We start from the raw sequence: 25,590 nt of genomic DNA on the forward strand, positions 1-25,590 counted from the left end.
AATGCCGTCAGGGATACGTCTCAGATTCTCCGTGTCCTGCGTCTTCCCCGGCGCGGAGAGTGCTGGAGGGTGTGATCGGTCGGGGGTGTGAGGCCTCTAGGGGACCCTTAGGCGCCGCTTCCGCGCTATGAGCCCGCCATCACTGTCGGACTCTCTCTTTTGTGCTATTAGTATTGTTCGGAACGTACCCGCTTCCGGGTCTAGGATCCATTGTAAGACGCCTATGGGAGGGGAAGGGGGTAATTAAGTCATATTAGTCACGTCACCTCTTTGATGGTCCAGAATATCATGATTCTGCAGCGAACGCTACCTACCTACGTTTTCCACTAATCTACTTCCGCAGCTCCGCCAACAACTCTCCATATACAGCCCTTTCAAGTTCGTCGTACAGCTTGATCACAATATCATCCGGAAACGGGTCAATATTCACAATGAGGGTCGCCGCAATGCCCGTCGCTCGATCGATCCACTGTCCCCGTTGTCAGTTACTCAAATTCCTACCCCAACGACCGCACAGAGCAACTTACCCAATGTGAGTTCGCCATGCCCATCCACTGCATACTCCCCGCCCTCCTCTTCCCGGGCACATCCTCCACGTTTACAATCCCTCCCATCCCATGCTGCACCACCGTCCCCGGCGGAAACTCCGGCATCATCGTATCATGCTGACGACCCACCGTATCCTGCAACGCCGCCCGCTGCACCTCATCCAGCTGCGGACGAAACATCTCGTCGACCGTCTCCCTTTTCAAGACCCCACCTCCCTCACCCCCCTCAGAAATAGCCAGCAACGCTTGCAACATCCGCGCATGGTCCCGCGCCGTCATCCACAACCCCGCACCCGCGCTCTCCACCGGCGGTTCCAGCGGCACTGGCAGCGGGGACATCTCCAGCGACCGCGTCACGGGATCCCGCCGCGTGCAGCCCGCCTTATCGATATTAGGCCTGGAGGTGGAATGGAGGGTGGTATCCGCCATACCCAGCGGCCTCAGTATAGTCTCCTCGAGGTAGGCGCCGAGCGTCCGGCCCGTGATGCGCTCAACCAGCTGCCCCGCCCAGTCGATCGCCGTGCCGTACTGCCAGCCCTGGCCGGGGGTGAATTTCAAGGGGGTCGTCCAGCCGGCCAGGGTGTGCTGCAGGTTGGTGTCGGTCCTGCTGATCCAGGCGGACCATTTCGTGATGTCGGGGTCGGCGATGTCGTAGGCCAGGCCGACGGTGTGGGTGAGGAGGTGGCGCAGGGTGATGGGGGTGTTGGGGGTGTCTTCGAGGATGGGGGCGCCGGTGGTGGGGTGGAAACCGCGGAGGATTTGGAGGCTGGCGAGTTCGGGGAGGAGGGGGCGGACGTCGGCGTCGAGGGAGAAGAGGCCACGTTCGGTGATGGTGAGGATGGCGGGGATGGTGATGATTTTGCTGAGTGAGGCGACCCAGGTGAGGGAGGAGGGGGTGAAGAGGGGGCTGTTGGAGGGAATGGAGATGCGGCCGGCGGCGCCTTCGTAGAGGATTTCTGGGATGGTGAGTTGTTAGTTAAGGGGGCGGGGATGGGACTGGACAGGTGGCTGGAGTTTACTGTTGCTGTCAACGACGACGAATGCTGCCCCGAGAAGCTTGTCGCGGGTGTCATCGCCTTGAGTGACGTATCTCGCGAGGATCGCGTCGAGTGCCTCCATGATTGCCAAGTCGTAGATGTGTCGGAAATATGGCAGAGGTAATGAATCTCGGAAGGGATGGCTGGCGAAAGCCAATCAGGGCTGACGCGGGAGGTGTGTGGAGGGGGCACTGGGGTTGAGGGTTGGGTTGACAATCTGGGGGGTGGGGTTGGCTGAGCTGTGTTTCGTCCATTTAGGGGTTATTGGTGTTGTTCTTCCAAAGGTCGATCCTAGGGCCTCAGAACTGGACGAGTTAGAGAATTGTACCAGACTAAAACTTCGCACCTGCACCTTACATCTTGCACCGTGTAGGTCTCTGTACCTAGCTGGCACAAAAGTGAGTTACACGTAACTATCCAACATAGATAAGGTACCTATGTCTGCACACGCCGAGTACCCATCTAGCAGCTGCCAGTATGTCTTACAAGCCTGGTGTGAGTCAGCTCCCACGTACCACAGGCTTGAGACTTTCCTTTTCGTCCATCAACATCGCAAAACAGTCACTGGGAGAACTGCCGGTACAAATATACACTACCTACCTAGGTAGATTATTAGTATGACGACAACCCTCACACCATTCTCCCTCGTCTCGCCGATGTTTCCAGCCAAATGCATCCTTAATTTTCAAGCCACCCCCCTCTAGCGCCTAGGCCTACCCATAGCCGAATCCGGCAGCTCGCGCACCAGCGTCTTCCTCCTACCACTCTCCTTCAACCGCCTACAGTCCCAAAACACAAACCCCCACTTCTTGAACCTGTCCTTGACCGCGTACCCAAACTCGTTCTTGTACTGGCCGCGCCACATGATGACCCAGGCGAGCGGCGGGGCGTCGGCGCCCTCGCCCTCGCGGTCGCCCAGGAAGGGCATGGGGTCGCGCCGGCGCTGCGCGTCGTCCTCGGGCGACGGGTGGTAGAGGTGGCGCCGCCGGTTCTGCGCCGACCACGTCATGGCGTCTTCCATGAAGTCGATGTGCGAGGTCATGTGCTGCTGCATGGCCGCGACGAGCGCTTCGTGCTCGGTGGCTTGCAGGACTTGGAGGAAGGACTGCAGGCCGCGGGACGCGGTGCCTTCGCGCAGGTTCGAGCGCTGGTCTGGACAGAACGTTAGTATATCCGAAATAGGAAGAGGGGGGGGGGTCTCGGGATTATCGGGGATGTCAAGAAGGCGAGGGATCGTAGGGGAAGTAGGACGGGATACGCTAGTATGAAACTCACAAGGACAAATGAAATCTGACTCACAAGGTGAAGTGAGATCGAAGGACCCCAGGGGCGCCCACGGCCTCTCTGATCCCTGGAATCGCGGATGGTCTTTGGCGACGTCATCCTTAATGACATCGAACAAGGCCTCGTATTTGTCCCGAAAAAGAATATAGATGCATTCGATTTCTTGGATCTCCCACGGCGAGAACCAGCAAAAAAACTTCATCAGCCGTTCTTCTTTAGCAACGTCGACTGGCTTGATCTCCCCCGTGGTGCCCATGCCGAACAGGTTGCAGTACGTCTGGTAGCGGTACAGTGCGCGGAGGAGACGCGTGCGCTCCGTACGGGAAAGTGGGCCGACAGGGAGAGATGAGCAGAGGCGGGTGAAGAACATGGTCGCGCACGGCTGTAGTAGTGGGCGCGCTACGCCGAGATAGAAAGCTGCCATCCCGACGGGGTCTGCTTCGGTGGTGGTGGTTTGGGTCCACAGTTGCTCGGGGGGGGCTGAACGATGGGCAGAATATTGCATCATGAAGAGGCGGAGGGTTTCAGGGTGGGTGCATGATCTGGGTCCATTCTTGCGCAGCAAACCAGATGCGTGGGTGGCGTATGCATCTGCGAGGACGTTGCCGTTGCCAAGGGTGTTCTGGAGTATCCGGCGGAGAAACCATATGCGGCGGGAGAGGTACTGCGCATGGTAGACGGGTGATGCAAATACCAGTGCCTTCAGGTCCTCAAGCTCCTCGATGGATCCGAGGATCAGGCATCGCAGTTCGGCTGGTAGCGTTTCTAAGTTTATAGGACCTTGAACGGGCGCCGCGGGCGGTGCCACGGCCACGGGCGACGTTGACGTTGCATTCTTGGCTGGCCGTTTGCGTCTGCGCAGGCGCCCGAAAAGCCCACAGGACAGCGAGAGTGTTGCCATTGTAGACTTTTGTGTGGCTGGGATTCCTGGGGGTTGTAATTAGGATTAATAATTATGTCGAATATTATTGTTGTTGTGCGAGGAGTGCAAAAAGGGCCAACGACTGGAGAGAGAGAAGTGACTGTGTTAGGTTGTTGTCTGGTGTGATGTGACGGGAGGCTGAATCGGATTTAATGAATCCAGGTCTGGGAAGCAGGCACGTGTCGATACGCTGAATCTCGTCCTCTTTGATCCCTCTGCTTTCCCTCACCGACAGCTGATTTGGTTGGACGTCAATAGTATCCAGTCGCGCGGGGTACAAACTTGACCAGTGACGACATGAGAATCATCAAGGTACCTCATGTCCAGTCGTGACTCAGGCGGGCGCAGACCGAACCCAAAAACGGAAGAAGTTACCCAACGAAGATAACTGCTGAGATATGAACCCTCGCTTCTTCCATTGGTCCTCCTGAAACACATGGCTGCGTCAAATTGTATAGGTATATCCCCTAACCCTTCAGCTCGTCTCCAAGAATCAGCCTAACCGGGGGGATGTCGCCCCCGTCTTACCGCACGAACATGATGCTCAGTTAGGACCTTACCCCCCTAGGCACTGAGACAATTGGAATCGGTTGCCATCAAAGCTGTTGTAGCCGGCATGGCAAGATCCTCTTCCCACGCCCTTCGGATAAAGATGACTGCTTCAGCATCTGGCGCAGTTAGGGGCGTCTACGTGTAGTCACCCAAATATTGTCACTCTTGAGGATTCATTCGTTACCACTAGCCCAAATGGCACATAACTACCGTTTTTTCGCTTTCCCCTTGGCCCAAAGCTGGCCTCGCCCTAGCACGCTTCCACGGCTCTCTCAAGCCGGTACTGAGTTTGTCGCCAGCTCGCCAAACCCGACCAACCTAGGTTCGGCTTGGACTTCTATCCATCATTGCTGGTGACCTGCACAGAGCCTCGCTTACGGGTTGCAGCCGTGGACGTCAGACTCCTGAACAGTCGTGCAGTCGATGCCCGTTACCCTCAAAGCATACTTGAAGCCACGGTGCTTGCCGGAAACCATCTGCCCGATCAGATCACCCCCGCCGCTGTTGGCGTGTTCATCCACACAGGCAACGTGCGCATCCGCTCCGCCCTCGATGGCCGAGTTGAACGGGTACTCATCGCAGGTGGCCTTGTCCCCCGCCCCCGGTTCCCCTGCTGGGACTGTCCGGCCTGATGAACGTGGAAGGCATTCGAGGTCAGTCATCTCGTTACATCTGCCGCAGTCTAGCGCTGGGTACGTACCTGTGCAGCATCCACGCGAGCTCCTGCAATCTGATAGTTCGCGGTTGGGAGAGCCTGGCCCGTAGTACGTTAAGATTTGCTGATTCGGCGTCGTTTCCGGGCGTCCCAACGCGATCTGGCGTCGTATTCCTATTTGACTGATCAGCTGGTGGCTACGGCTAAGTCTTGACATGTTCTAGGATTACCGAGGCAAGTGTTCTCGACCAGCTAGATGGGCACACAGCGTTAGCTCTTGGCTTCATGAACCACCCGAACCCAAATAACCACACAGACAATACTCACGTCGGAGATGATGTTGTTAGGCACGTAACCAAACTCAAGAACCGGCACATTGCAGTATCCAGGGGTGGAGCTGCACGTCGAAGACTCCGGGCAGCCTGCGAAACGGAGTCAGTTACTGTGAGAAAACATCTGCACATTTTGACTCTGGCCCTCAAATGGCCACACTTACACCACCCGTCACAACAGACTTCATACTCGCCACAGCACGTATCCTTGTCAGCAGACGATCCCTTACAGCACTGGCTAATCTCGGGATTCGACGGATCGCAGCAAGCCCCCGTCCCACAGCACGACGCCCAGACGGGACACAAGCTGCCACCACCGCAGCACTGCTCGTCCAGCTCCTTGCAGATGGTCGGGTCGTTGAGGCACAGGGTCGTGTCTTTGGGGCAGCAGAGACCGCCGGAGCAGACGGGCTTGGTGGAGGGGCAGACGTAGCCGTTACCGCAGCACGTCTCGCCTGGTTTCTTGCAGGTGCGCGGGTCGTTGGCGCACTCGGTTGTGCCCGTCGCGCAGCACCCGCTGGGCTGGCACACGGGCTTGCTCGAGGCGCAACAGCCTCCGTTGACGGAGATGCACTGTGGGGGAGTTAGTTGAGTGCGAGGTTATTAACACTTCAAGCATGGGTATGACAGGGCGCGGCACAGCTTGCTCTGCAAGCATAGGGAAGGTATGTACATACGCAAACTGGGGATGCAATGGGGCAACATCTGCCGGCACAGGGGACTAATTTATGCTGTCAGCATTTTGTAGACTCTTAAAGGAAAGGTTGAGGGGTGTCAAATCGTGTCACAACTTACACGGATGGGTCGGGGGACAGGTTTGTCTGTCGAACAAGCCGAGGTCACGGCCCAAGATCCGGTCGGCAGCGAGGTCACCGGACGGGCTTCCGCGCATTGCTGACGCGGGAGACGCCGACAAGCCTGATGCCTTACGGTTGGCTGCCGCGAGAGCCTTGGGATTCTTGATCCGACCGGGAACCAAGATGGTGTCCCCGCTCCACCGAATGTCGGCCTGGCAGAGGCTAGCAATGCCAAGAATGACGGCCGTGAGTAACACCATGATGTTTACCAATGTCTCAGGCGATATGTGAGAAGGCGGTGTAGGCCTTTGTTTAAAGAGCCGACAAAACTGAAAGACGCAGCTCGGGAGACGCACTAGAAGAGTACCTAACTATATAACTGACTTAGACCGGAGCCACCCTTCACCCCGGTCAGTCTCTCCTACCCCAACTTCCTCTTCCCTTCGTTCACCACAGTATCATCGGTGGCCAAGCCGGCGAATTGTGTTTTGATGTTTGCGGCTGAAGGTGCATTGCAACGTTTCAATGGCTTCAAGAGTCTCAAAAAAACCAATCACTTTTTTTCCCCAGGCCAAATACCCCGCCCCAAGATCCAACACACTGTCAGCATGGACTGAGGTTCTCCCGCGAGAAAGTTGTGATGGTGGTTCACAGGCAGCAGGGGACTTGGTAACCAATAAAATTCACAAGGTATCACTAGTGCATCCTCTCGTTGTAACCTGCCCCCTCTTCAGACTTGACTCAATGTGGAACAGTTCAGAACCATAGAACCAACGGACTAATTCCCCCCTCCCTCTTGTCGAATAGGAAATTGTTGCGAAAGATTTAACTACCTCCTTGGAGGCCATGTGTGGGCTAAAAGCCCACCCTCCCTAAACTTCCGCTGGAACATTGTAGGGATTGATCGGACCGACCCTCAACTGGACTGGCTTTGACCCGGGCATGTCCCTTCGCGCCGGATGCTACTGGCGCGAACACAAGGGGAGCGGGACGCAGTCTCTTGCAAACTGTTGGGGAAGATAGTACTAGCAGCTCCGCTAGCAAAAGGCGTCTTACTTCTTGATTATAGGGAGCGAAAGTACCGAGTTCTTGCCTTCAAATGGTTTCGATACTAGACCCCGGTTCTCTTGTAACTCTGGACCTTCACTATCCTTAGGTCGTCGAAGGATTGCGTATGTGGTTCAACCCGTGAAACGGGGCCACTATCAACTGTAACTTAAGTTGGAAAACATATATAAACCTCAATCTTAACAGTTAAATCCGCTGAGTGCCTGGGGTTACTGATTCAGGGCGAAACAGGACCATGGATGTGTACAGTAGCAGCCCTTCCTTTTACTCTCTGCTGTATTACACGCCACCTTCAACCAATATTCTGCGCCCCAACATGCTGTAAGGGCACACGTTCTTCCTAAGAAGGCATCGCCGTACATATTAACAAAGACAAATGCTGATTTCCTAGGACCTCGACCATTGCCTTCAGATAACGAGAGCCTGATCAAGCCATTCAGCGAGAACTTTGCTGTAGGCCCTGGACATAAGCGCTTCCTGCTTCTATTATAGCCTCACTCCAAACCAGGCACCCTCCCCTTCAAAAACTCTCGAATCGCCTCAACGCCCACCCCCCTCCTCATCCCCGTCTCCTCGTCCCACGAGCTATGCAAGCCCACCAACATCCCCCCCATCCGCGCCGTCTTCCCAATTTCCACCAACGGCGCCCCGCTATGACCCCAATACGTCCAACAAGTATGCATCAGTGCCCCAATCTCCTCATTATCCTGCACATCCTGCCCCTCCGCATACCCCCGAAACCGCCCCTCACTCACACACACCACCTCATACCCCGTCTCCACCCCCTCCTCCTCACACTCCAGATCCTCACTCCCCGGCTGCCCGACACACACCAGCTTCGCCCCAAGCGCAGGAACCCGCTCGGCAATCCCAAGCGCCGGAAACTCGAACTGCCAGCCGGAATCATCACCACCACCCCCTCCTGACGACATCACACCCTGCGCCCCCGTAACCCGCAACAACGCCAAATCCCGCCTCCCATCCCAGGCCACGCACTGCGCAATAACAACATCCCCAGAGGACGCGAACAGCAGGGCGTGGGACTGGGACAGGTCGAGCTCGGCCTCGGTCTCGGCGATGCAGTGTGCGCAGGTGAGGAGCAGGCCGGAGGGGTGGATGCATACGGCTGTGCCGGCTTGGGCGTGGGCGAAGATGAGGGTTGTGGAGAGGGTTGTGGAGGGGGTTGGGGGTGTGGTGGTGGTGGTGGTGGTTGTTGTGGGGGTGGATGTTGTGGGGGGTTGGAGGCGGAGGCGGGTTTGTTTGGTGAGGAGGAGGGCGTGGTCTTGGGGGGAGAGTTTGGTGTGGGTGCGGGTGAGGCGGGTGGGGAGGGGGATGATGGGGGGAGTTGGAGAGGGTGGGTTGTTGACTGTTTCTTGTGGTTGTGGTTTGGTGCCAGGGTTGAGTTCGATGGGTGTTTGGGTTTGTGTAAGGAGGAGTTGCCGTCTTCGGAGGCGCGTCTGGCGGGGTGATAGACTCATGGCGGCGAGTGGACGGTAGGCTGGAATGGGGGAAGCCTTGAAAAAAGGGAGTGTTGGGTGTTGTGTCGATGTTGACCAAGAGAGTTTTGGGCGCCAGGATTCGCGGTTTTCCCAACATGGAAACCCCCTGGAAATTGTGGGGCGGCTGCCTAGAGGTTGATTACCATCTCCTTAACAGGAATGACTCAGAGAAGACATACGAATTTCCAAGGTGTCAACAAAAATGGTTCAAATTGAGCTGGGCAGGCACTCGGGCTAAACAGTAATGAACTCCGATTCAACGACCTACATGTGGGTAAAGTACCTATCTACCTACCTACCTAGGTAGCTTCTTTCTTGTCCCTGTGTTAATAACCAGCGCTAACTAATATGGCCCATAACTCTCATTTCCTACCCAATTCGACGGTGAGACTCCACGCTCTTGCTCCCGTTCCTCTTCTTCTTGAAGCGCCAACCAGTACAGCTCCCGGGCCTTGTAAACCGCTTGGATCGAGACCCGTGTTCCAACAATCACTAGCTTGACACTCGGTATATTCCAGGGCTTGACTTCACCCTTTTCCGCCTGCAGGACCTCCTCGAGCTCCTCGGTGAACTTAGTCTCCATGTACTTGACATACGCGTCAAAGTAGCCCGCCGAGTCGCCGCCGTGCGCCCTCTTCCATTGCAAGAGATGCTCCCCGTCGTAGCCGGTACAATACAGCCCAACGCCACAGGTCATATGACTCCGGCCCGGCCCCCACCAAGCGCGCGGCGCGGCATCGGCCTCATCGCACTCGATCCATTCCCACAACTCATCATCATCCCCACCATTCTCCGCCCTCTCAATCTCCTCCCGCGCAGCCGCACTGCACCCGTACAAGAGCTGATCGCGATCCCCCCAGGCCACCCGCCCCTGCACCGCAAACAACTCGCGCACATTCGGACACAGGCGGAGCGTGCGCGACGTATCGGAGTGGTAGCCCCCGACGTAGACGGCCTCCAGCGCGAGGCGGCGCACGCGGACCAGGTCGTCGGGGTGCAGGTCCCAGGGGCCCGGGTTGTCGCTGTCTTCGTTGATGCGCCAATCCGGCTCGTTCCACTCGTGGGCGAGCCGCGGCAGGTACAGCGTGTCGTCGCGGAAGCAGAACCACGTGCGGGGCCCTGTGCTGCGCGTCCGGAACGCGAGCTCGTAGCCGTGTCGGATCAGCACCTGTCGGGACTCGGCGCAGGTGTGTAGGAGGGGTGGGATGGGCGCGGCGCTGTACAGCGCGTGCGGCCGGGTCATTTGCCAGGCGGCTTTGGGCTGGGTGTAGAGGAGGTGGGGCGGGATTTCGGGGTGTTGGGGGGTTGGCCGCCAGGGCTGCGGGCGCGACTTAGTGGTGCTGAAGCCGTACGCGGTGAGCAGCGTCTGGGTCGCGTTGTTTGGGTCGCGGGGTTGGAAGCGCCATTCTGAGCGGGGGGCCTCACGGAATTGGATGCGGTCGCGCCAGTCGTGGGCAAAGTATGTAAGAGAGGGATCAAGAGTCAGGTTCCAGGGGGCCAGGCGGGCGACGAAGACGTCGACGTCGGTGAGGCCTTCCTCTTCTTCCTCTTCGGTGACCTCGACGAGGGACTCAACCCGCAGCTGCACGAAGCGGGGCTGCGTTGCCAAGAGGTATATTTGCCAACGTAGCTCCGCTGGGAGGCGCAAAAATGGGTGGAAAACAGTGAGGGACATTTCTGATTAAGCGGCCATCAAACTCAACGATTGACGTTTACCGCCATTCGATGATCGAGGGATGGCTCCGAGATGACAGCCAAGCTCTCTATTTCATGTTCCGGCCCACTTATCAGGACCCACTCACAGAAGTCAGACCAATCCTTCCGAACCAAACCTCTTAGAATTCTTGCTTGGAAGAAGCAGACTCGGCCGAAGAGCATCAAATACCAGCCGAGCTACCTTACCTCGCTAGTAACCATTAACAAGTCCTCCAAATGGGAAAATTTCCATCCAGTTAGCTTCAAGATAACGATACAGTTATTACAAGACGGAAGCGGGTTGGTTGAACTTTTCTCATCCTATTTACATTTGGCCTAGTCCTGGGCCCGGAATCCTTGGATACTGGACATCAACGCACAAGGCTTCCTCAAAGCTCTTGCGTTTTCTGCGCCCCGTCGTTCGGCGCTCACACGAGAATCGAACCATTGTGGGCCTCTACTGCATGTGTTTCCAAGCCTACCAGTACCGCGAACAGACAAGGGTTCCAAACTTGTTGTCAATGTAACTCTCCTCTGTAGCGTTTTGTTAGCCTTTCCACTTTGTCAGGTCTCTGGGAACCTACCGATCAGAAATGAGGCCTCTTTTCCCGCGCAGGTGCACCCAATGTTGAGCTGCTGACCTCCCCAGATCGGGTCCGTCGTCCGGAAGAGGGAGCAGCCATCGCATTGAGCCCCGAAGTTGCCGCTGCCTTGCCACTACTATCGTATTAGTTTTGCAGTTGAATAAGATGGTGGTTTTTTTCTTACCACAATCTTTCCCTGTGCTGCGTCATACGTGAGACAAGTGTTGAGGTCCAACGCCGTCGGCTGCCAGGCAGCATGGTCTCCTTGGCCGTCATTGCACTCCCCGCTCAGGACCTCAGTGGTAGGGTCGAGAGCTAGGTTCCGACATGTTACGCTGATATATTCCGCCGTGGCTGCCGCCAAGAGCGACATGAATGCAATTGATTTCATGATGTCAGTTGGGTGGGTGCAAAAAGCTTGTCTGGGCCGAAATTAACAGCGTGCATACCGAGGGGAGGCTTCGTCGTGTATTTATGCTCCTAATACCACAATCACCAGCTGCACCCAACCCGCCCTTCGAGGTATTCCTCACGTGAAGGGTCCGAAGCCTCGGACTTACCACAGTCTGTCGATAGGTCCTGAGCCCCCTAGCTGCAGAACGCTCCGGAGTGCGTTAGTCCGAGGGTGCAGCCAGATGGAAAGTTCCTCAGGGTAGGTAGCAACCAATATGCAAGACACATGGGACTTTTCGAGATTGAATCCCAGAGTAACATGCAACCGGCATATTCATTGGTGAATCGGGCAGCCCAACAAGCATTATAAGCATCAAACGCTACTCCAAATGGAGCATACCTAAATATAGTTAACCTTAAATGCATGAAGCACTTTGACTAAGCTCTTTATAAAACGCGAACGCTAGTTTAGGTAGACCTGGGTTACTGGGGTAAACTTGTCTTCATAAGCCTTTCGTAGCTCTCCAGCGCTATTTATTAGTCGACGCTTAGCCTAATCGGCTCGGTTGTGAAGAAGGCCGGGTATGGGGTGGGTACCGCAGTCGACTGCTCGTGTGGGAGGGGCAGAGAGGGCGAGAGTTGATCACAGGATATCGGGGAAGGCTCACTTTCAGGGTGTAACAGGGAGGAGGGTGATTTAGCCGGGCGGCAAAAACCGCCGAGACTGCGTAGGCTGGGCCGCCTTTGCACAGAGTTACACATGCAAGCGGCAACTCTACTACAGTTTCTGGAAGTCAGTCCATTTTTCTTTTGGACAGGGGGATGGCTCGGGTTGGCCGGAGTTTCCTTTGTATCTTTAGAATGAAGAGTTGACTGGTGATATTATGAGCGTCGGAAAAGAAAAGGAAGAGAAGAAAAGTGCCTGTTCCTTGGACTCTTCAAACCACCTACCTTACCCACCGAATGTTGGACCCAAAGTAGTTCGTTTCTCTCTTGAGCCTGAAGGAAATGTACAACATTTTTTACGACTTAGAAGTTGAGGAACACTGAAACTGTAAGAGGATAAAACCGGAGGAATTATATCAAGCCGTCGTCGCACTAAATCACTGCTGAGGAGCGGCAGCACGATGAATCCCAATGAAATTCTTTTCTTCGGCATCCTTTTGACGCCACCCTCCTCACTTCCAAAACCGCACCGCATTTTGATGAACAATCCCTTTGCACGTGCCCTTCACCTACTTTTCAGGCCCTTCAAGCACCTTTTACAGTACTTTCCCCGATATGACACTAACCAGATATGTTATGATAATCCATGGTGGCTTCCAGCCTGCCCGTACCGAGCGGGACAACACCGGGCCATGATCAAGACATGAGGCGCAGCAAGTTCGGAGTAAACAAATTGACGAATAATACACCGCAAATGCGACAAAAGGTTCATTAAGAAACTTGAAACTGGACTTTCCCTGAACTAAGAACACTACGCCCCGCCCGTCACGGCCCCCGACGTCGGGGGTACACCAAGGTTGGAGCAGGAGCTTATGATCCACAGCACGAGGAGCGAGCCGGCGAGGGTGCTTGTGTGGTTGGGGTTGGCGTCGTTGTTGTTGTGGCTTGGTCGGGCGGGGTTGGTGCCGGTGATGATGGCGAGTGTGCTGCTGTCGTTGGGGTCTGCCTGGGTTGGGATTGGTGGGGGTGGAGAGTGCGGGTTGGATGCACGTTGGGGGATGAGGGAAGGGGGAGATGGTGGCTGAGATGGTTGTCGTGGTGGTTTTGGGGGTCGGGCTCAATGGGAGAGTTGGGATGGAGGCCGGTAGTTTAGGTTACCTAGGTAGGTATGTTTCACTCCTGCCTGCTGGGGCTCGAATGATGTCACTACGGTCTGGAAACCGATCCTGTGGTTGTCCATAGCTCTGTTTATACTTAAGCGTAGGGTTACTTCCGGTTGGAAACCTACCTAGGTAGGTAAGCTACATGTACCCACCCGTCACCCAAGGCAGTGACGCAGTTGTACTTGGCTAGCGCGGTGACTGGCTTTAGAGTGAAATCTAAGGTCAAGTTGCACTTCATTGCCGAATCGCGATACTGTATCATGCACGTCAGTAGTTGATATGCCCCTAAAATCCCAGCGTGTTATAACCTCTAAGCTCCCAGTCTGGTGCCCCTGGACGGCAAGAGCTCTGGTTGTCCTCCGCATACCTTTTTCCCATAATAACCTCTTCTGTGCCTTCTCAGAAGGCCGGGGCCCAGGGCGAGTAGCTAGATGGACAAGAAAATCCAGCTTTTGAAAACAATAATGGCTCTTTTGGGCTTGAGACCACCTTATTAACAGCGGAGGTTGAGTTACATGTTTGGAGACGCTATCTGTGAATCGAAATCGTACCCAGGTATCTTTGGGAACGCGCACATGCCCGATATCTTTTCACTATTTCGTTTCACGGCTCTATTTACCGTTTATACCGCTGTGTGCTGTGATCTTCACACCGCCTTGTGACCAGAACATGAGTTCTTCCAACGCGTTACAAATCTTGTTCCTTGTCAGCCAAACGCGTTTCCCGCCCACCATGTTTCTCTTGGCATATTGCAAGGCGCAGCAGCTGAGTTCCATGCCAGTTGGGCGTGCGGGTAGTCCTACCGACCTTGGCCGCTCAGGGGGTGGGCCATGTCAAGGCACTGTCGCCAACCGTTGGCCGCCGACGACTTGACCCGCACGAAACTCGTGTTGTACAGCATTGCCAGCAGCATGCCTAGGCGCAGCCTGTAGAAAGCTAACGCCATTTTCGGTTAGCCATTTTCACCGGAATTGAAAACGCTGGGCTGGCGCTCCTCTTGATCGTTCCAAATCTGAAAACCTGGAATCCGAGCCAATGGCGCGCCACGGCATGTTGGTCTTGACTCCAGCCATTTTCGAGTTGTTTGAAAAACTTTGAAACATTGGAGTTGCATTTTCATCATAATTACTTTCAGGCAAACGGCCTTTACGGATTTGATTTGGAAATAAAAGGCTTACAAACTCCTCACCTTGGATCGAAACACAAACTCGAGGCCTCACTGACCACTGGCAACACTCACGAACCTTAATTATTTCTCAACGCCACAGCCGACGCTGTTAACGACACTCAATCATGTTGCCGTTTCGCCCCAAACCTTCAGCGGAGGAACCGAACCCCCACGATGGCACCGCCCACACGGTCCGCAAGCAGGCTACGACGGTAAGTTACTGGAGCCATTGCCATCAATTATGCTGAATCCTGACCCGGTTTTAGGTTCCACTATGCATCCAGAACAATGACCTAGTTAGTTTGGACGTCGAGGCATCATCTGTGCCTGTTGTCCCCGCAACTGAGATTGCCCCGATGGCCAACTATGAGGCGCCCACGAATGCCCTTTCAGAAGCGACCCCATCTTCCTGCGGTGAAACCTTCTCCACGTTCACAGCAGGCACCCTGCAGTCTCGCTGGGCCGGCCAACCGCCGCGACCCCTTCTCGTGTTCAAGAATTTTATCGTTTACGACGATGCCGCTCGCACCTTACCTTTCGAGATCGATGAACATCCAGAGGTGTCGGGTTCTCGTCCACCACCCTCATGTCCTCTTTCATGGCAGTACGAGTTTTCGTGGAGGGGCGGAGCCATCCTCTTCGCTGGTGATCCCTTGAACACCACCCAGGCACGCAGCCGATCTAGTGACCTTTGTGATGCCACTTTTGGAGATAGCGCGGAGCGGTCTGCCACCCTTACAACACACGCCAGGACATACAAGTCAGCGGACGAAGTGACGTGCAAGTCATGGGACTCGGAGGGCCTCAGGAATGCAGCGTTTAAGCGAGGTCAAATCCAGAAAGAAATCGAGGAGACCCGTGCCTACCTTCTGGAACAACTGGAGGCTTACTGGAGGTCGCATCCCCCACAAAGATCACCCGGCCGACGAAAAGGCAAGGGTCCCGCCCATCAAGCAGCGCAGCGCCCTTCCGCTCGAGACGTCAGTCGGCCCTACAACAAAAGAGATTTTGCAGGTGGTCGACGCAGAATCGGCCAAGGATGCGGAGATGGGGATGAGGACGATGACGACGGCGAAGATGATTCGGCCCCAACAGCAGCCTCATCAATGCCAAACGCACAGGATCGGTGGTATGCATGCCCATTTCAAAAGTGGAGGCCACAGCACTACGTCTATGAGTGCGGGACTGGCTTTCGGCGCATCATTGATGTAAAGAATCATCTACTCAAGAAACACTACGCAATCACCTGCCCTCGATGTGGCAGTGTGTATGATGATGTCGATTTAGTACGCCTTCACCTTCTCAAAGGCTGTCAAAACCCCCCAAGAAGCCACCCTGGTGGCTGCTTCATGAGCGAACGACAAAGGGAAACCATCAGCGCTCATTTCGGCGGCAAGAAGATGCCAGACCCCGAAAAGTGGAAGTTTCTCTTTCGGACACTGTTTCCGAACGAACCATTTCCCGAGAGCATATACTTGCTTCCCCGACAACAAAAATTTCGAAACTTTCTGGACAGCTGGCTTTGGTCGGAGGGGAAGAAAGCCCTCGACGATATTCGCTGCCAGGCTCTTTCCAACCCGCGACTCAGCTGGTATGAGCCGGAGGAAAGTCAGCAGGCGGCAGTGATTGCGCAGTTCATCACATGGCTCCTAGAGAGGGCATCCGAGGAGCGCCTTTACGCCGACTCTGCCATGGCCCGACAAGACTTTGAAAGGACCTTATCTTCAAATGCTTGTGTCTCAGCGGTAGCCACCCATCAAGCATCGGCTGCGCCCAGTTTAACCTGGGCTCACGACCCCGTGGCGCAGTTGGCCCCCGGCGAGTGGAATCCCCAACAAGAGCCAAACCTTTGGTGGCCCATGCCGACCATAGGAGAGGACACCGGTGTTTCAGGGTGTCTAAACACCGATATTGATAGTCTGGGTCCGACCTCTACCTGCTCCAACGGTTCATCCGGGCCTGGCGAAAACCCAATCATCTCGCTCAACCACTGCGATACGCTAGTTCCGCAGAACGGCCCAGCTTTCACTTTCAACACTGACGGTCTCGGTATTCCTGGGATCGACCTCCCAGGGCCGTCCTCAGTTGCCCAGTGGGCGGGAGGTTACCAACAAGACGGGCTTATTGACCTCGATTCTTCCCACCTCACCAATGGAGCAGTACCCGCGTCGAACGCGAGTGGTGTCGATGGCCACGCAAGGCCTTTGACAGCCTGGAATCCCTGTGTACAGAGTGGGAATTGGTGCCTCCCTGATGATTCATTCAATCAAGGGTTTGACCCGTGGCGCATTTTGAATGACGACATGATAAGTGAGGTGGTTGGCCACGTGCAAGAATAGGAGTCATTTCGGGGATGTTCGAGTCAGTCAAATCCATGATATCGTGCATTATTTAGGGGAGGGACATTTTGCTTCGATGGAACTCATGTTTTCACTCAGATCCCTGATGATGGCTTGGCTCTGGTTACGATCTCATGCAGTGCGAAACGAATTTTAAGCCTGGTTCACTTTTCTTCAGCACTAGAGTCTAGAAATGCGAGGTGCATTACATTTAGGGGGCTCGTGGCTACCATCTCGCCGGAGCCGGTGGCGGCAGAAACACAAGACTTGGCCCGGTGCTAAATCTAATGCAGTAGCTTAAACGACAAGAACGTGGCCCGCGGCTTATGCACGCTTCAAGCCATTCTCAGAAAGTGGTGATTCAAGGGACATGCGTATGCACCAGAAAGATACAAAAGCGTGGTTGTTTTGATTCAGATGAGTCCGCGTTTGCCGCAACTTCGATTCCCATTCGCCGCAGGTTGTCGTCCCCCGCATCATGAGGGCTGAATTTTGAAACCGAGATCAAGACCATCCCATTGCCCTCATGCCGTGCAAAGTTGGTTGGGCTCTCATGCAGGGCACCCAATTGGTGACCTAACTTCGCCCCCGTTTGTCAGCTTCGTAATACCTGAGCTTCCCCTCCTCCCCTCAACGTCATTTGCAACGATTCAATATTTAAATCTTATTCTCAAATCACATCCTCGAGATTCCCCCAACTGCACAAGGGTACAGTACCATCCAGTCCTCCAACCACATCAGCAACATGGAGCAACCAATCCCGTGGGAAAAGTAAGCACGACCACAATGCACCTATCATCTCATCGAAGCACGTGAGACTGACAAAGCCCCCAGAATCGCCTCCTCCCAACCCTACCGCTTCTCCATCGGGCCGCGGAAACGCCAATTCACGATGCACTCCGCAGTGGTCGAGGCCCAGTCCCCCGTGCTCAACACCTTCGTCAACAACACCAAGTTCAAAGAGGCCGGCGAGCGGCACGCCGAGCTGCACGACGTCGACGAGGACACCTTCATCACCTTCATCCAGTACGCCTACACGGGCGCCTTCGAGGTCGCCGGCACCGCCACCCACCAGCGGGACCGCCTCATGGACGCCGCCCTCAAGGACTGCGCCAGGAACGACGACGACGACGGCGGCTGGAGCGCCGGCTACGACGCCCGCCCCGCGCGCTTTGTTTCTCAGGGCCCCGGCCGCCGCCGCAAGCCCGATCCGTGGGCGACCTTCAGGACGGCCGTGGCCGCTGCCCGTCCGAAGGGGTACAGGCCGCCGTCTGAGGAGGTCGTCATCGAGCCGGGTGATGATGTCGCGGATATGCTGATCCGCTATACCCGGTTGTATTTGTTTGCGGATTGTTATGGTATTGATCGGCTGATGGGCTTGTCGTTGTATAGCCTGGGGCGGACGCTCATTGCGCTTGGCCTCAATGTGAAAGGGGGGAATGAGGAGATGGTGGAGGATGTGGTGGCGTTGTTGCAGTTTTGTTATGATGGTAGTGATCCTGCGCCGGATCCGCTGACATCCTTGATTTTGCGCTATGTTGCCTGCAATGCGGAAAGGCTGTGGAAGAATAGTGAGTTTCAGAAGTTGCTGGCGGCGCACGCGGAACTCGGCGCTTCTCTGGTTGGGTTGTTGGTGGAGAGGTTGGATTGAGGTTGCGGGTTTCTTGGACTCTTTTGGGAGAATGGCAGGACTGGGAATTAATACTCGAACTGGAAATTTCGTTTGCATTTTCGCTGGGCAAGCTGCCTTTGGCATCTCGACTGCACCAGGTGCCCAGGTACATACATACTTACCGATATAATGACACGCCAATGAATGGTCAGATGCCTCATATGATATTGCCCTACGCGCTATTCTGGGCCGTTTCGTCCTGTGTTTAGTCAAGAGGCAACATTACTACCGGGCGAGACCCATGACTTGAATGGGCCTACCTATCACTCGAAGGACACATAACATGTCTTGGTTGCCTCTGTTCGTCACCTAGTGGGGTAAATGGGGAACATTACTCGCGCCCTGGAACAATGCTAGCTGTTCATCAGCTCCATGTGCTTGTACGGCAGACTAGAACCTTGTTTGGTGTCGAGTTGCGGCGCCACGCACTGTTCATGGAACTTGGAGGGTGAATTGGGGCAACTCCCCGGTATTTATTATCGCATTATCTGCTGCGAGACCAAAAAGGAAACGTTGGGAACGAACCGCACCTCCTACCTCCCTCATCCAGAATCACAGCAAGCAATTCTGCAACTACGAGCATAACATTACCGACTAGTACACCATCACACGGTAGGAACATCAAAGCCTGCCCGCGGCGATACCACCGAAAAATAAGGCGTCATGGAGCAAAAAGTCCACAAGGAGCGGCCTTCGTGGCTAAGGTAAGTACTCGTCCCGAACCGGCAATTTCCGAGATTACCCCTACTAACAACTCTTGCTATACTAGTATTTCGTCCTCCAGACCCTTCCGATTCGTGGTGGGCCCGGATAAGCGCGAGTTCACGGCCAGCTCAGCCCTAATCGCACATCAATCGCTCGCTCTCCGAAAACTAGTCGACGGCGGCTTCGGTGAGGCTCGGAATGCATCTGCCACATTGAATTGGGCCGATGAAAACACCTTTACACGATTCATCCAATATGTATACACCGGGGATTACGACGAGATCGACGAGGCTGCGGAGTCCGCTCTTGTTGATGTTGAACATGCGCCGAAGGCGGCCGCCCAGGTACAAGAACCGGAACCAGTTACGAGTCTCAAGAGAGAACGACCAGGAACTGAGACACAACGACCAGAGGAGCCCAAGGTACCACGTCTGGAAAAAGCCGGAGGGGGGAGGCTAAAAGAGTGGAGGGTGTTCCGGTACAACGAACATAGCCGGCGAGACGATACCATGGAACCTGAGAGGAGGCGCCTTTGGGATCGGTTCATCGAGGCCGCAAACCCGTTTAAGAAGAACAGCTTCCTGGCCCGCACGGACCTGGAGAAGGACTACAGCCAAATCTTCCTCTGCCATGCCAAGATGTATGTCTTCGCTGACTATTACGGCATCACGCGTCTCATGGACCTTTCTCGAGAGAAGCTCGGGCATTTACTGGTCGCACTCACGACCAAGATGGAATTTCACGGCCAAAGACTCGCAGATTTTGTCGACTTGGTGCAATACTGTTACGATGAGCCCGCACCAGAAGCGCTGCAGTCGTTTATCATGATGTACGCCGCTTACCACGCGAACCTTCTCTGGAAAGACGCCCAATTTCAGGACCTCGTCGAGGCGGACGGCGAAGTGGCTTTTGCTTTTATCAAGGAGATAATGCCTGCGTACGTAAACGCCAAAGACGGGGTTTGCTCGGAGATAATGCCGGCGTACGTAAACGCCAAACTGAAAGACAGGCTTTCGTCGGTGGACTCATTATCATCGGACTCATCATCATGGGACTCAACATCATCGGACTCATCATAAGAGGAGTCATCATCACCGCAGCAAAGTCCCGAACTCCTGCGGATGGGCCCCTTTGCGAGGTTACGGCTACAATCTAGGAACAGCAGGGTTGGTTGATTCTCGATTCCTATAATCCCAGCCTCCCACGTCATATCTATAGAGGATTAGCCATATCCCCCGTCAATGATACTCGCCCATTTTCGCTAACACCTGGAACCATTCGCGCCCTGTTAGGTAACCAATTCGTAACTTGCTTGCAGATTCCACATTACCTACATTGATATCACTGCGAAACCTAAATTACCTCACCTACCTTACTTATTAACATTATCGCCATGTATCCATGTATCATATTAGTTGCACAACATCGGCAGAGATATTTCTCACTGTTTCCCCCGAACCTGTCTCTGCCCACTCGGAAAGTTGACTAAAGAACAACCAAGTAAAGCCTAACCACAGATTAAGAGGGGCGCGCCGAGCAAGCCTTGCTAGCTCCGTTTCACTCGGCTGCCCAACGGCGCATCTCTCTTCGCCCAGGGGGCCGCACGTTTGCGAGAGTTTGGGTCGCTTGATTGGTGGCATTTCAGATCTTGGTTGATTCTCCGCCCACCAGATCGGCCCACATACCAGTTTCGGTCATGGTGTTGCAACTCTGAGCTGGGGCACAGGCCCGAGGACCACGAGGAGCTCCACTTCGCTAAATATCTAAATCTGTCAATGGTAAGGCCACTGACTGAGGAGGGTTGAGGAGGAAGACAGTCCGTGACTTGGGGTTGGGCTGCAAGTGACACTCCCTGAGTCGTTTCCACAAACCACAAGCAAGAGTTCTCACAAATAGTCAAGGCGCGCAGGAAACGGAGCTGGATAGCAGTATGGTTTGCCCTGACGGTTCATTTACCCCTTTTTTCGACTCCCGGTATTCACGGAAGTCTTGCTTCCAGAGCTCGGAGATATGAAACACCGGTTATGAGTGGTGGAGAAAAGGGGAGATTCCACGTCGTCTGCGAACACGATGGCTAGATACGAAGACGGAAACACCCGTCTTGTGGATCTAGGCTGGGTTCCCAACACTCCGGTATCCTGACGATCAGTGATAAAAGGCAACCGAGAGCCATCTCCAAGCTTCAACTTCGAGCTTCAGCAACCAGCCAAACCCCAAGTTCACAACCACCCAGCTCAAGCTCAAAGATGCACCGCTACGCCGCTCTCGGTTTCCTGCCGGTCGCCCTCGGGTGTCTGAACCCCAACACCAATGCCTGCGCCAGCTACATCAGCGCCAACCAGGCGACCGCGTCCGCCTTCTGCGCGACTTTCACCCAGAGCGTCGTGACAGCCACCACGGGTCTTCCCTCCTGGGCCTCAAACTGCGGTAACAAGCCGAGCCAGATCTCCAAGGAGTGCTCGTGCTACTTCACCGGCGGCAGCGGCCCGGCACCGACCTCGGCCTCTGGGAAGCCGACCACGCTGGTGACCACGACGGCCAAGGCCACTCAAACATTCGGCGGCGTCACCACCACGCTGCCCAAGAGCTCCGGTGCCACGGCCACGTCGAAGCCCATCACCGTCGCTGCCGGGCAGACGTACGACGGCGGCATGAAGAACTACGATCGTTCGCGTAGGTGTCTCGTAAGCGAAGTTGACTTAGATATGAAACTGACAGCCACCAGCCAAGGTCTGTGCGGAACAGGAGGAAACAGGCGAGGCCGAGGCCATGTTCGTTCTCCAGGACGGTGCCACTCTTTCCAACGTACGTATCGAATAATGTCGAGAGGAACCTAGCACAGGGCTAACCATGTTTTAGGTCATCATTGGCCCCAACCAAGCTGAGGGTGTCCACTGCAAGGGCACCTGCACCCTGATCAACGTTTGGTTCCAAGACGTCTGCGAAGACGCCATGTAAGCTCACTATCCCACCTCCCCCCTTCCTCCAACCGCACCCCCCCCACTACATGTAACCACTAACCACCGCCCCCAGAACGCTCAAACAATCCAGCGGCACCTCCAACATCATCGGCGGCGGCGCCTTCCACGCCTCGGACAAGATCGTGCAGTTCAACGGCTTCGGGACGGTCAACATCAAGAACTTCTACGCCAACGACTACGGCAAGCTGCTGCGCAGCTGCGGCAACTGCAGCAACAACGGCGGGGCGCGGCACGCGGTGCTCGACGGCGTCGTGGCCGTCGACGGCGGCGTCCTGTGCGGCATCAACACCAACTACGGCGACACCTGCACCGTCACCAACAGCTGCCAGGACAGTGGCAAGAGTTGCGATCGCTTTACGGGTAATAACAGTGGCAAGGAGCCGCCGAAGATTGGGAGCGGGCCGGATGGGAACTTTTGTAAGGTTTCGGGGCTGACCACGAACTGCTGAGTGTGAGTGAGTGGTTGAGTTGGGGCTGGGGGTGGGGTGAATAGGGGGTGTGGAGGTGTGAGTGAGGGATGGGCTTCTTAGTACATACTTGTTTAGCTGCACATACTTCGAGTCGATAATTACATCAACATATCGATGGACATCGTCAATTTCTTCCCCGTGGTTAGTTGCCGCCTAGGTCTGACAATTAATGGCTACGTTGCGCTTCACCTCCTGGGCCACGGGCTCTTTGTAAGGGATGCCTATGGAACCGGAAGGCTTTGCTTCTGTAATTATTATTATTATTATTCATACTCCGCTATGCCCTAGGGCGTGCCGGACCCTCTGCTATTTAGTGTACAGGAAAACCGTGCCCTCCCGGGCCGGGTGAAAAACCCCTACCAACAATCAAGGAACGATGCGTTCTGGTGAGTCTACGTATACAAAGAGAGGAGGCCTCCTGGCCTCCGAACGGGGGCGCTTCAGGCCGCCGTTTCCAGCTCGAGCCTCCTGGCCAAGCTGTACATCGGCAGCCTCCCCGAGTCCATCAGCCAGTCGAGGATCCTCCTCGCAAGCCGTGCAGTCGTGGGATTGATACCGTGTAGAACTGAGTAAAAGTCCCGTCGTGTCCGAATTCCAGTTCTCTCCCATCTTCGAGTCAACGGTGGGGCCAAACACCACACTACCAGGTGTTCGGCAGTCTCTCGTCCCTCGCCACACTCGCAGGCAGGCGTCAGAACCTCCGGGACTTCCCGTGTAAACAAGTAGTCCCGTAAGCCTATTGCTCCCGTCCGGATTTGAATGAGCAGTGAGCTTTTCGCCTTGCTGAGACCGTCATGCCTCCTTAGGGTTTCGTTCCGGAATAGCGTCTCCCGCTGATGGTCAAAGTCGTCCGCCGGCCTGGTGATTGCTCTGCCGTCCCGTTCCTTTAACCACCTCGCTCTCCAGGCCTCTTCTACTGCCTTGTCCGTGTCTATGGTTCCCCCCGTCCAGCGCATGATCGTGCCCGCGGCTCTCTCTACCGCCGTGGGCCCTTGAGGTCTCAAGGTTCGCGGTCGGCCCCTGTTGCCCCTCCTCGAGCTGAGTCTCTGCTGTATCTTGCGGCAGGCGGTAAGGATAACGCTCCCCGCCGTCTTTTTGCCGCCTTGGCCGTCGTCCAGATCGGGTTGTTGGTGTCGGTTTTCGAAATCTGCAAGCCGTTTGTTTAGGTATAAGTCCAACGGTGGTACCCACGTCTCTGTCTCGAGGTTACGGATGGGGGTAGACTTAAAGGCTCCCGCCACAATCCTCAGGCTCTTGTTCTGGGCCTTCCCGAGGGCCTTGGTGATGCCTTTCTTCACCGGTTCGCCTCCCACATCCGTGGGAATGTGGAACGACGATGCGCCATAGGCCAGCGCTGACCGGATGCACTTTGTGTACACTTCTCGCGCTTTGGCTAGACCCAGTCCCCACGTCGATGCCGCTAGCCTCGACAGGGCATAGCTCTGGGTCCTCAGCTTCTTCTCCACCGCCGCAAGGTGGGCTTTCCAGTTGAGCTTCCGGTCCAGCCAGACTCCCAGGAACCTGGCAGACTCCTTCGGTCTGACGGGGCTGGTGCCTCCCCCTGGGTTAGTGAGTTCCAGCTGGTTTGTCCACTGCCGTCGTCCCTTGTTGAAATGGATCAGTTCGCTCTTTTCCGGGGCGAACTTCATCCCCCGACTGTCCGCCCATCGCATGCATGTTTCCCACGCCGCCTCCAGTTGCCGGACATTGGCCTCGGGGTTTCGACCAAACACCAGGAGGTTGGTGTCATCCGCAAACCCCGTTATAGCCAAGTGAGGGTGCTCGTCTTTTAGCTGCTTGTATAATGAGGAAATATAGAGGATGAAGAGAACAGGGGAAAGGGGTGAGCCTTGGGGGACCCCTGCCCGAATTGCCGTCGGTGCCGCCGTCTTGCCGTCGAAAAGAAGGGTGGCCTCTCGACCAGTCAACCAGTCTCTCGTCCAGAGGACCAGCCACCTCGGGTAGCCCATTTCTCGCAAAGTTGCTAGCAGTCGGGTGTGGTTGACCGTGTCAAAGGCTCCTGAGATGTCCAGTTGCAATAGGGACGCCGCACCCTTCTGTCTCCACGCCTCCTGGACCTGGGCTACTACTAGCCGGACAGCCAGCTCTGTGGAGCGGTGTGCTCTGTTCCCCATTTGTTCATCTGGTAAGAGGCCGTTGACTTCTGCAGTTTGAGTGACCTTCCTGGCGACCACTGACTCTATTACCTTCCCTAGGGTTGGCAGCAGAGCAATGGGCCTGTATCCCCCCGGGGTCTGATACACCGGCGGAGCCTTTCCTGGTTTCGGTAGTACTACAGTCTTCGCCCTCTTGAAACGGTTCGGGAACCATCCTAGCTCCTGCTTCTGTAATTATCCATAGGTAGGTTGAGGTTCTCAAGGGTATCTTATCCACCACGACCCAGATATTCTCGTGGTTACCTTGGTACTTGGGTGCCTACCTAGGCTTGTGCCAGTTACACATGTGATTCCTAATTTTCCGGACTTTCGCCTTGTGATAAATCCATCCAATATCCTTGCGCCAACCGGCCTCCCCACACTGGTATTATCCGTTCCCATTTTCGATCCAGCGCATCGGTCCAGCAGCCGGCGCTGCACCTACACACTTCCCCAGTCCATCCACGAATCGAGCGGTCCTGCGGTGAACAACACAGCGCCGTATATCCGGCGCACGGTAGTGAAAAGTAAAACCGAAGGGAGAGAAATGAAATAAGAACTTGGAACGAAATGAAATGAAATGAGCACAAAACTCGATCCGATCATTGATTTAATGTCATGTGGTCGTTGGGACCTGCTTTCCGGGGATGGTTGTAGTTCCAGTGAAAGATGGCCAACTGGATGAAGTAGTGAATAAGAAAGGGAAAGGGAAGTAATAGGCAAACCAGTCGGGCTGTGGATCTGCTGTCCCTCAGATCGAAGCCATTTCTGAAGAACTCTTGCCGTCCTGGTCTGGCGTTCATACTGTCGTGAACAGTACGGGTGTCCATGGCGACTCGAGATGTGGGTTTGGTGGTTTGTTTTACACGAGTTGTTTCACTTGCAACTCTGTCCAGTTGCAGCC

General features: G+C 55.3%; 7 protein-coding genes across 7 annotated transcripts; 4 read left to right on the top strand and 3 right to left on the bottom strand.

The window, feature by feature from the left end:
* Positions 1–331: 331 nt before the first annotated feature.
* Positions 332–6,387, bottom strand: F5144DRAFT_596461 (uncharacterized protein; the record flags this gene model as incomplete). The annotated part of the gene is made up of 12 exons (XM_066790801.1): positions 332–469; positions 528–1,314; positions 2,386–2,737; positions 2,885–3,796; positions 4,364–4,431; positions 4,722–4,971; positions 5,044–5,172; positions 5,229–5,250; positions 5,326–5,420; positions 5,495–5,903; positions 6,008–6,012; positions 6,261–6,387. 12 exons carry the CDS (start codon positions 6,385–6,387, stop codon positions 332–334), a joined length of 3,294 nt encoding a protein of 1,097 aa, XP_066639024.1.
* A 1,302-nt stretch (positions 6,388–7,689) lies between these two features.
* Positions 7,690–10,837, bottom strand: F5144DRAFT_596462 (uncharacterized protein; the record flags this gene model as incomplete). Its single annotated transcript, XM_066790802.1, has 6 exons — positions 7,690–8,477; positions 8,563–8,709; positions 9,055–10,252; positions 10,321–10,371; positions 10,497–10,512; positions 10,770–10,837. 6 exons carry the CDS (start codon positions 10,835–10,837, stop codon positions 7,690–7,692), a joined length of 2,268 nt encoding a protein of 755 aa, XP_066639025.1.
* Positions 10,619–11,697, bottom strand: F5144DRAFT_392956 (uncharacterized protein). Its single transcript, XM_066784730.1, has 5 exons — positions 11,534–11,697; positions 11,423–11,453; positions 11,158–11,357; positions 10,974–11,106; positions 10,619–10,923 (listed from the first exon to the last, which is right to left on the bottom strand). The coding sequence occupies exons 3-5, from the start codon at positions 11,344–11,346 to the stop codon at positions 10,868–10,870; spliced, it is 378 nt and encodes a 125-aa protein (XP_066639026.1). The 5' UTR covers positions 11,347–11,357; positions 11,423–11,453; positions 11,534–11,697; the 3' UTR covers positions 10,619–10,867.
* A 2,696-nt stretch (positions 11,698–14,393) lies between these two features.
* On the top strand, positions 14,394–16,865 carry F5144DRAFT_392965 (uncharacterized protein). Its single transcript, XM_066784731.1, has 2 exons — positions 14,394–14,575; positions 14,630–16,865. The coding sequence occupies exons 1-2, from the start codon at positions 14,489–14,491 to the stop codon at positions 16,700–16,702; spliced, it is 2,160 nt and encodes a 719-aa protein (XP_066639027.1). The 5' UTR covers positions 14,394–14,488; the 3' UTR covers positions 16,703–16,865.
* Positions 16,866–17,267: 402 nt separating this feature from the next.
* Positions 17,268–18,631, top strand: F5144DRAFT_616062 (uncharacterized protein). Its single transcript, XM_066791824.1, has 2 exons — positions 17,268–17,473; positions 17,537–18,631. Exons 1-2 carry the CDS (start codon positions 17,448–17,450, stop codon positions 18,351–18,353), a joined length of 843 nt encoding a protein of 280 aa, XP_066639028.1. The 5' UTR covers positions 17,268–17,447; the 3' UTR covers positions 18,354–18,631.
* A 232-nt stretch (positions 18,632–18,863) lies between these two features.
* F5144DRAFT_660741 (uncharacterized protein) lies at positions 18,864–20,158 on the top strand (the record flags this gene model as incomplete). The annotated part of the gene is made up of 2 exons (XM_066793271.1): positions 18,864–19,078; positions 19,144–20,158. The coding sequence occupies exons 1-2, from the start codon at positions 19,038–19,040 to the stop codon at positions 20,156–20,158; spliced, it is 1,056 nt and encodes a 351-aa protein (XP_066639029.1). The 5' UTR covers positions 18,864–19,037.
* A 694-nt stretch (positions 20,159–20,852) lies between these two features.
* F5144DRAFT_541612 (pectate lyase-domain-containing protein) lies at positions 20,853–22,534 on the top strand. The gene is made up of 4 exons (XM_066787173.1): positions 20,853–21,752; positions 21,805–21,884; positions 21,939–22,033; positions 22,113–22,534. Exons 1-4 carry the CDS (start codon positions 21,326–21,328, stop codon positions 22,507–22,509), a joined length of 999 nt encoding a protein of 332 aa, XP_066639030.1. The 5' UTR covers positions 20,853–21,325; the 3' UTR covers positions 22,510–22,534.
* The last annotated feature ends 3,056 nt before the right edge of the window (positions 22,535–25,590 follow it).

Source organism: Chaetomium tenue, assembly GCF_020726465.1.
Source record: "Chaetomium tenue strain MPI-SDFR-AT-0079 chromosome Unknown F5144scaffold_7, whole genome shotgun sequence".
In the NCBI taxonomy this organism is placed as follows: domain Eukaryota; kingdom Fungi; phylum Ascomycota; class Sordariomycetes; order Sordariales; family Chaetomiaceae; genus Chaetomium; species Chaetomium tenue.

Coding starts and splice junctions, on each gene's coding strand:
- F5144DRAFT_392956 (XM_066784730.1), bottom strand. CDS start 11,346: ATGTCGCTCTTGGCGGCAGCCACGGCGGAATATATCAGCGTAACATGT. Junction 11,107..11,157: donor CAGCACAGGGAAAGATTGTG/GTAAGAAAAAAA, acceptor ATACGATAGTAG/TGGCAAGGCAGCGGCAACTT. Junction 10,924..10,973: donor AGAGGCCTCATTTCTGATCG/GTAGGTTCCCAG, acceptor AAAACGCTACAG/AGGAGAGTTACATTGACAAC.
- F5144DRAFT_392965 (XM_066784731.1), top strand. CDS start 14,489: ATGTTGCCGTTTCGCCCCAAACCTTCAGCGGAGGAACCGAACCCCCAC. Junction 14,576..14,629: donor TCCGCAAGCAGGCTACGACG/GTAAGTTACTGG, acceptor ACCCGGTTTTAG/GTTCCACTATGCATCCAGAA.
- F5144DRAFT_541612 (XM_066787173.1), top strand. CDS start 21,326: ATGCACCGCTACGCCGCTCTCGGTTTCCTGCCGGTCGCCCTCGGGTGT. Junction 21,753..21,804: donor GAAGAACTACGATCGTTCGC/GTAGGTGTCTCG, acceptor GACAGCCACCAG/CCAAGGTCTGTGCGGAACAG. Junction 21,885..21,938: donor ACGGTGCCACTCTTTCCAAC/GTACGTATCGAA, acceptor ACCATGTTTTAG/GTCATCATTGGCCCCAACCA.
- F5144DRAFT_616062 (XM_066791824.1), top strand. CDS start 17,448: ATGGAGCAACCAATCCCGTGGGAAAA. Junction 17,474..17,536: donor CAACCAATCCCGTGGGAAAA/GTAAGCACGACC, acceptor CAAAGCCCCCAG/AATCGCCTCCTCCCAACCCT.